The 8,499-nt window shown below is 45.2% G+C and overlaps 1 protein-coding gene across 1 annotated transcript in view; it reads right to left on the bottom strand.

The window, feature by feature from the left end:
• Positions 1 to 283: 283 nt before the first annotated feature.
• Positions 284 to 8,499, bottom strand: part of MANBA (mannosidase beta) — a 159,075-nt gene continuing 150,859 nt past the window's right edge. Inside the window, exons 16-17 of the mRNA XM_004703287.2 lie at positions 7,652 to 7,909; positions 284 to 1,276 (exon numbers count right to left, since the gene is read on the bottom strand). Coding sequence (XP_004703344.1) covers positions 1,052 to 1,276; positions 7,652 to 7,909 — 483 coding nt within the window. The 3' untranslated portion in view covers positions 284 to 1,051. The remainder of the gene's footprint in view (positions 1,277 to 7,651; positions 7,910 to 8,499) is intronic.

Here is an 8,499-nt window from a genome sequence, read left to right as displayed (position 1 = left end):
TGGGGGAAGGGACACAGAGGTTGGTGTAAGTTATGAATTTAATAATAATTTATACTTTATCAAAGGGTCACTGGGGGGGGGGCGTAAAAAGAGGAGCTGATACTAAGAGTTCAAATAGAATATAAATGTTTAGAAAATAACGATGACAACATATGTACAAATATGATTGATACAATTGATGTATGGATTGTTGTAAGATCCCCCAATAAAATGATCTTTAAAAAAAAAACGAAGGCCTAGGTGCAGCCTGTCCTATGGGGAAATCACCGCAAAGTTACAAAAATGAAGAGCGGACTTTTATTCGGCATAGGAAGCAAAGGAAAAACAAAATGGGAAAGGGCAGGTCATGTCATCAGAACAACATCCTTCTAAGTCAGAAGAACACTCATCACAAAATCAACAGCACATATACAAATGACAAGTCAATCCGTCACCTAACGCGAGATTTGCTCAAAGAAACCACTGAATCACAGAGTTGGTTTTTGAATAATCATTGGTACAAATGTTCAGTAACAATAGTCAAGAGATCTTCATTGCTCTCATCATCCAAAAGAAAAAAGAGTGGTGATTAATTGCCCTTTATCTAAATGTCTTTTTTACTCAAAAGGAAATGCTCAGGCAAATTCTAGTAGTGCTTTGTGTACGCCCCTTTCTGTAAACCAGCTATAATCTACTCTTCCTGAAGCAAGCTGCCTCTTCTTGGTCTTTCTGGGCTTTGTGGGAGACGCATTGGTGGTCCAGGAGTCAGGGGCATTGAGGAAGTAGGCTCAAATGGAACCTGAATTCCAATTGTGGCCCTCGGTCTTCCACAAACCAACTGCTCCTAAACTTGAGGCTTTACTGCACACTTGGTTTGAGGACACCGCCAGAGTGAACAGTTTGCCCTGAAAGTGTGACTTCATCCAGAAATGACTACTCACTCAAACCCATGTCTCTGCTTCTTCAGGTGCTCTCTGGTTGCCTTCCTCTCCAGCCAGGGCGTTAGAAATGCTTCTCCCCCACCGCCCACCCTGGGCGCAGTGTCCACTGAAAATCCAATCTGTAAATCTGATCAGTAAATATCGGTCAAGGAAGTCACATGAAGAGATTTTTCCAATTCACTCTTGTTGGTGGGTTTCCAAGGGTAAAATGCGATAGTCCTTGTCTTCCCAGTCATGAGGAAGCCATTGTCACTAAACCTCCCTGGGATGCTGCCCACATCCAGCCAAACAAAGAGAGCCACCGCGGAGGTCTCCAGATGAAAAACAAATGTGTCACCGTGCTGAGAGATGAGGGCCTGAAAGAAAAAGAAAGAGGAATTGAAGGAAGACAGATGAGCCATACCTTTTGAGAAGAACCATCAGAACATTTAGGCACCCTGGGGTGAGGCAATGGTTAAGCAGTTCACACCTTACCCGAAGACTGGAGGTTCAAACCTCCCTGAGGTACCTCGGAAAACAGGTTCTTAAGATGGTCTTTATTCTTAAAGGATCGCGGTAGCTTCTGGGTTCTAGGCTCTAAGTCAAGTGACCATATCACCTGGAGTCTGTATCGAGAGTTGAGTCTTTGCTACTAGGATCAATAGCACCACCTTGCTGACTGACCCTTTATAGTCATTTTGCAGTCTCTGGGTGGGATAAAAGGAGCCCTGGGGGGTGGGGGTGAGGGGCGGGTTACAAATTGGGCTGCTAACCACAAGCTCAGCAGTTTGAAACCACCGCTCCCCTGAGTGCAAATGATGAGGCTTTCTGAATACATAAAGATATATACCTTCCCACACCCAAAGAGGCAGTTCTCTTCTGTCCTATCTGATAGTGAGAGTTGAAGAGAGGTGGGTCTCCTGAATGGTTAGGGGCTCCACGACTGATCCACAGATTGGCTGTTCGAACCTACCCAGAAGCACCACCAAAGAAAAGCCTGCCAATCTGTTTCCCAAACGTCATAGCCTTCAAAGTCCTGGAGAGCGAGCGGTTCCTCTGGGGAACAGCTGGGGTCACCGGGAGCCCGAGGAGACCCATGGCTGCAGGCATGGCATCTGGTCTTCAGCAGAGCCTGTGTGCAGGCCTAAGGCCTAATAAGGAGTGCATTTTGTACAACGGCGGTCTGTAACTGCAAGTCATATATTCTCTGCACTCGCTGCACATCCTGGGCACTGTTTCAGACACTTAAAATGACAGGGAAGATGATTTAAGGCGGTGGAAAATTACCAGATTGCCATCTCCAACCCAAGAAATATGGAGTCTCCAGTTATTACAGGGAACACTTCATATGCAGCGTGAAGCTTCATTTCTTTTAAAGGTTTTCTCACCGATTCTTCAAGAGGAGAATATCTGTGCAGAATGTCTGGGCAGGTTAAACGACTTTCTAAGGATATCCGCGGGCCTGGCAGCAGAGCCGAATCCCAGTGCTTACATTCCAGACTTCTGGAAAGCTCTGGCAAGCTAGAAAGCCACCAGCCAGGCTTTTACACCAGCTCTGCCATCAGTGGTCTCTCCTTTTAGCTCAGAACACAATCAAGTCACATTATTAGCACTTTCAGCTTGTGCCAATTCCATATCAACTCAACAAAAAAGAGTAAGGCTGTTTAAATCGTGCAAGCTCCATTCCACTCAATTAGCAAATTTGCAAGTGCCCAGAGCGAGGAAGCGCAGCTCTATAGGAGTGCTGATTCTAGCGCAGCTGTAGCTTGAGCAGGGAGTCGAGTGTAACCTAGTATTTAAAGCCATTCATTTGACCTGCAGTATGGCTCTTCAACGTTTGTGTCTGCTACTCTGTAGGGGCTTACATTGCATTCGGTGTGACTTGACAAAATTCAAAGGCAGATGCTTGTTATACATAACTCTCTAGCCCTTCCACGCTTTTATGACTATCAGCTGGGGTTCTGAGTTACAAGAAAAACTACTTTGGAAAAAATCAAAAGAGACTTAGTAAAATATATTAAGTAGCTTAAAATAGGGTCAGATTTGAAGCCAGACACCAAGAACAACACACAAATTCCGGACCCACACAACACACTGTTCCTAAGAAGACTCTAAGGGGGTGACAGGCAAAACCTTCACATGGTCAGACCAGTCTGACTAGGAAGTCAGCAGGACATTCCCAGCCCCTGCCACTGCAAGGCCAAGTCCAGAAGGGACACTCACATTGTGCTACCTGTCACTGCCTTCTTCAGACTGGACATGTCATATCTGAGCTCTGTGCCCAGGAATGCAGGGAAAACACAGTTCTGGCAATCCTCTCGAGAGAGTTCAAGCACGTGCCTGGTCTGTGCTTAGACCACATTAAATGTTAATCAAATTTATCAAACATGCTATCAAGATGCATTGCAATTACTGGTGGTTGAAATGCAAAGGTTGGAAACTAAAAAGAGAGACCAGTAATTGGAAAATGTGATCTTGATTATAGAAATGACCTGAATACAGAGAGAGAGAACTTTGCAAGAGTGGTGATTTATTCGTTGCAAATATCCTTTTCCAATAGCATAAGCAGCACCTCTCAGTGGGCCCGGTGCCATAGTGGTTCCGAGTTGGACTGCAAGCTGCAAGGTCAACAGTTGGAGACCACCAGACACTCCAAGGAAGAAAGATGAGACTTTCTACTCCTGTAAAGAGTGACAGTCTCAAAAACCCACAGAGCAGTCCTATAGGGTCACTGTGAGTCCGCATTGGCTCGAGGGCAGTGAGTTTGATTTTGGATTTATAGATGGACCTTGGGATTGAATTCACAGGAATGAAATCGACTACATCTGTGGGTAGAGAGATGATCGACATAATCAGTTCCTACAAGGCCATGGGCCAATTGTAGAACAGACCCTCAGCTGCTCAAATGCAATGTCACGTTGAAACTGATGAGAATTAAAACAAGCCCATGAAAGCCAAAATATAACTCTGTGTATGTCCCACATGCTTTCGGAAAGAATCTCACGAACAGACTTGACACACAGAACACTCATGACCAAAGTCCAGAGCAGCTGGGGGATGCCATCAAGAGCATCATACATGAAGAAAGGAAAGAATCATTTAAAAGACAGGACCAAAGGACCGGAAGGGATGTCAGGGGACATTAGTAAATTCGTTCTTGAACACAGAGTCGTTGAAGTGGAAGAAAGAGGATAAAGTAAAGGAACGGAGCACACAAGCTCCAAGGGCCGTTCAAGAAGACCACGTCGTGTAATAAAATGTGCAAAGAAACAAAACGGAATGAGAAACCCAAGAGGGAAGAACAGGTGCAGCATTTGTCCAGTTGAAAGAAGTGAAAAGAAAAAAACCCAAGCCTCAAGTGCAAATACTGAGGGAGTCCGTGGGCAAAATACTGAATGATACAGAACACAGCACAAGGAGATGGAAGGGATACCATTACTGTGCCTCCCAAATTGGTCAACTTTTAACCATTCCAGGAAGTAGCGTATAACCATGAATCCATGGTACTGAAGGAAGAATTCTAAGCTGCAATGAAGGCATTGACAAAAACAAAAAATAAACAGTGCTGCCCAGTCGATTCTAAGTCATAATGACCCTATAGGTCTGAGCAGAGTTGCCCATAGGGTTTCCAAGACTGAAATCTTATGAGAAATAGCCTGCAAGATCTTTCTCCTACGGAGCAGCTGGTAAGTTCAAACTGCTAACCTTTCTGTTACGGCTGAGCATGTAACCACGATGCCTCCAGGGTCCCTGGCTCCAGGGATGGAGGGCACCAGTTGAGGGGTTGCAACAAGTGGATACAGTGCTGAAGGTGCTTGCTCATCTAGGCCAAGAAATTAGGAAGACAGCTCTTTGGAAAATGTCAGCAGTTGGAAGAGATTCATATTTGTGCTCATTTCAAATAAATGTGATCTAAAGATTGTAGAAATTTTAAACAATATTAAAGTCAGATGCAAGAGGACTTTTGCTGAAGATAATTAAGAAACGGTTGCAGCCGAGCACCAATGGGCAAATGGCAGAACTGCAAGCCAGGTTCCTGAGAAGATGTGAAGTCAGATATCATCGCTGGTGTCAGAAGGATCTTGGCTGAAAGCAGAGAATACTAGAAAAATGTTGACTTCTATTTTAATGATGATTCAAAAGCATTCCACTGAGTGGGTCATACTAAATTATGTATAACATCGCAAAGAACAGAAACTCTTGAATACTTCCTTGTGCTCGTGTGGAACCTATATACTGACTAAGAGGCAGTTGTTGGAACCGATACAGATGATATATGGTGGTTTAAAATCAGGAAAAGTTTGCATGGAGATTCTCTTACTATACTATTCAATCTGTATGCTGAACAACCAATCCAGAAGCTGGACTCGATGGAGAAGAGAGCATCAGGAATAGAGGAAGGCTCAGTAACGACTGATGATAAACAGAAGACACACCCTTCCCTGCTGAAAGCCAAGAGAACTTAAGTACCTATTGAGAGAGGTCAAACGAGTACAACCTTCAGTGTGCATTGCACCTCAATAGAAAGAAAACAAAACCCCCAAGAACTAGACCACTAAACAACATCAAGAAGAGATTAAAGTTGCCAATAATGTCACTAATTTGGATCCACAGTCAATGTTCATGGAAATAGTAGTCAAGAACTCAAACAACAGATGGCACTAGATAAACCTACTGCAAAGGACTTCTTGGAAGTGTTCAAAAGTAAAGATCTCATCCAAGTTCTGATATTTTAAATGTGCTCATATGCATGTGATAGCTGAAGATGAAAGAAAAACTGATAACATCTGAATGTATTGAAACTCTTCTCTCCTTAGTATATTCAGTAAATATTAGAATATTGAACACACTACAGATCGACTGCCAGACCAAAAAGCTGCCTTCGAAGGAGTGGGGCCGAATGCTTCTCGGAAGTGAAGAGGGTGACCCTTCCTCGAGTGTCCCTTGGACAGGCCACCAGGAGACGCCAGTCCTGCAGAAGGGCCCTGTGTGGTGAGCCCGGCACACGGCCAGGCTCTGTTGCCTTCTCTTGCTCTAAGGTGACGATGAGTCTGAATCAACTGACAGGCACTAAGAACACCATCAGCAAGACTGTTATCCCCAAGATTAGCTCCCTGCAGGAAGGCAAGTGTCACTGAAGCTCAGGTGGCACAGGACAAAGAACGAAGCCCCACTTCGCTCCTGCTCCTGTATCTAAAGGTAATGAGGACCTAGGTATCAAAAGGAAAACCATGTCTTTTTGAAAATCACAAGACGATAGACTGCAAATGTGTTATGCGTGTGTATGTACACACACAGACAGGGGGGGGTGTAGGCCCTGGGTGGTACAAATAGTTGGTGCTTTAGGACGCACAGTTGGAAGCTCAGGCCCATCCAGTGGTGGCACAGAAGGCCTGGCAGCCCCAGCCACGAGAACCCTATGGGTCTCCGCTCTCCCCGCTCTTAACAGCGGGCTTACCACGAATCTGAAGCAGCTGAACATCAGTGGGATTTTGTTTTATTTATATATATCGTGGGCTTCAAAAAGTGTGTGGAGAACTGTAATTGAAAGATAATGGAATCTTTGCATGACTTCTTTGAAGCCCTATCACATATTTGCTTTTCTGGAAAGACGGTCAGTAGCTGTGATTGCCCTCACAGGCGTTCAGCATCACTTGCAATGGATCACGGAGAAGCAATGTGAATGTTTCATGATTAGCATACAAAAACCTTTCAATGACTAGGCCTTGGGATTTTAGCTTGCAAATCATACCCCGGGGTGGGGCATTTTTATATGACTTGGTCAAGCAAGACACTCAGGTGGCAGGATGGGCCCACATTGCCTGCTAAGTGCAAAGTCAGCGGTTGGAAGCCGCCAGCGCTCTGCGGAAGAAAGATGAGGCTCTCTGCTTCCATGAAGATGGAGACAATGAGAAGCGCACAGGGGCAGCTTGACCCTGTCCTGCAGGGTCGCAAGGAGCTGGAATCGCCTTGGTGGCGGAGGTTGTGTTTTTATTTTTAGAGTGAATGGGAAAATCCTTTCTTAAGGCTTCCCATTGAAGAAAAGATGTCAGACACATTAATAATTCCCAGAAAACAGAGAATGAAATCTTCTAGAAAAATAGTCTCAATTACTATACGAAGGGAGGAAGGGGTGGAGGGAACGGTTTTCAATCAGCTAGACAGATTTCAAATCCTCCAGCTGCACAATGTTTATAACAATATGTCCGGATCGTCCCACTTTGTTCTTGGCAATTATAAAGCGATCTGGTGATTAAGCTACTTGGAAGCAATAAATCAAAGGGAGTAGAGTGAATATTAATAGACTGTACTTGAGAGCTCAGAATTAGATTGCTTCCACCGGGCCTCCGATGCTTCCGGAGTGCATTCCTTTACCTCTCTAACCGCTGCTGCCTGGTCACATGGAGGGAGACCAGCCCACTGCAGGGCTAATGTGAAGCTCAGAGCAGAGGCCGCAAAGCACCTAGGAGGGCACCAGGACGGTGGCAGAGGGACAATCAGACCGTGAGCACTCCTGTCACCGCGCCATCCCCTCCAGGGAGCGTGATGGGCAGCAGATATGGCAAGAACCCAACGCGTTGACAACTGTGAAAGGCGAAGCCAAACCATTTGGTCTTTGCCTCCAGCGGTGCAGGGCTCGGTGGTCGCCACCCCTCGGGCGGGCTTACGATCAATGGGAAAGTCCCGAGGAGCGAGATCCCCTGGGCTTGCCCTGTGAAGCCCCAGGGACCTACAGAACGTGGCTTACTTACTGTGATGTGTGCCCGCTGGAGCCCCACGGCCTCCTTGGGTGAGGACAGGAAGTGGTAGTTGGTTGGGCTCAAGCGCTGGCTGCCAGCTGAAAGGTCAAAGGACACCACACAGCTTTGCCGAATGCAATTCCCACATCTCTTCAGCAACGACGGTACCGGCTCTTTGTAGATGAGAGTGGCCTTCCCTGATTTAAGGGCAAAATGTTCAGTCACACGAGAACACAAAGGCTTCAAGGAACTCCATGTGTGCACCCTCACCTGGTGGGAAGTAAAACGGAATAAAAATTACACGATTGGCGTTATTTAACAATCTCAGTAAGAAGAGAGGGAAATGGCAATCAGAGAACTGGTCCAGAGGTCATGAAGCCCACTGGGTACATGACCGAACAAGTCACTGAGCTTCCCAAAGTCTCCATTGCTTCACATTGGAAATGAGAATAATTACAGCACTTGCTGCACAGGTTACTGTGAGAATTAAATAACAACACGTTTAAAACATTGCCCTTGCTATGAGTGTTCTCCCAACTCTAGCCACCCGTCTTTGACTTTCTAGTTTCTCTCTCTTTTTTAAAGAGACTTTTCAAGTAACAGGTTTTTTTTGTTTTGTTTTGTTTTTTAATGGAAATGTGCTAGTAGGTTATAGTTTAATGTGATGTCTGATGTTTCTTACTGTTTTTTTAAAATTTTTTTAATCGTTTTATTAGAGGCTCATACAACTCTTATCACAATCCATACATACATCAATTGCGTAAAGCACATTTGTACATTCATTGCCCTCATCATTCTCAAAGCATTTCCTCTCCACTTAAGCCCCCGACATTAGGTCCTCATTTTTCCCCTCCCTCCCC

This window comes from Echinops telfairi, unplaced genomic scaffold (genome assembly GCF_000313985.2).
Source record: "Echinops telfairi isolate 266 unplaced genomic scaffold, ASM31398v2 ScPeMD7_7468;HRSCAF=8506_0, whole genome shotgun sequence".
NCBI lineage: Eukaryota > Metazoa > Chordata > Mammalia > Afrosoricida > Tenrecidae > Echinops > Echinops telfairi.
This window is presented reverse-complemented; position numbering and strand designations above follow the sequence as displayed.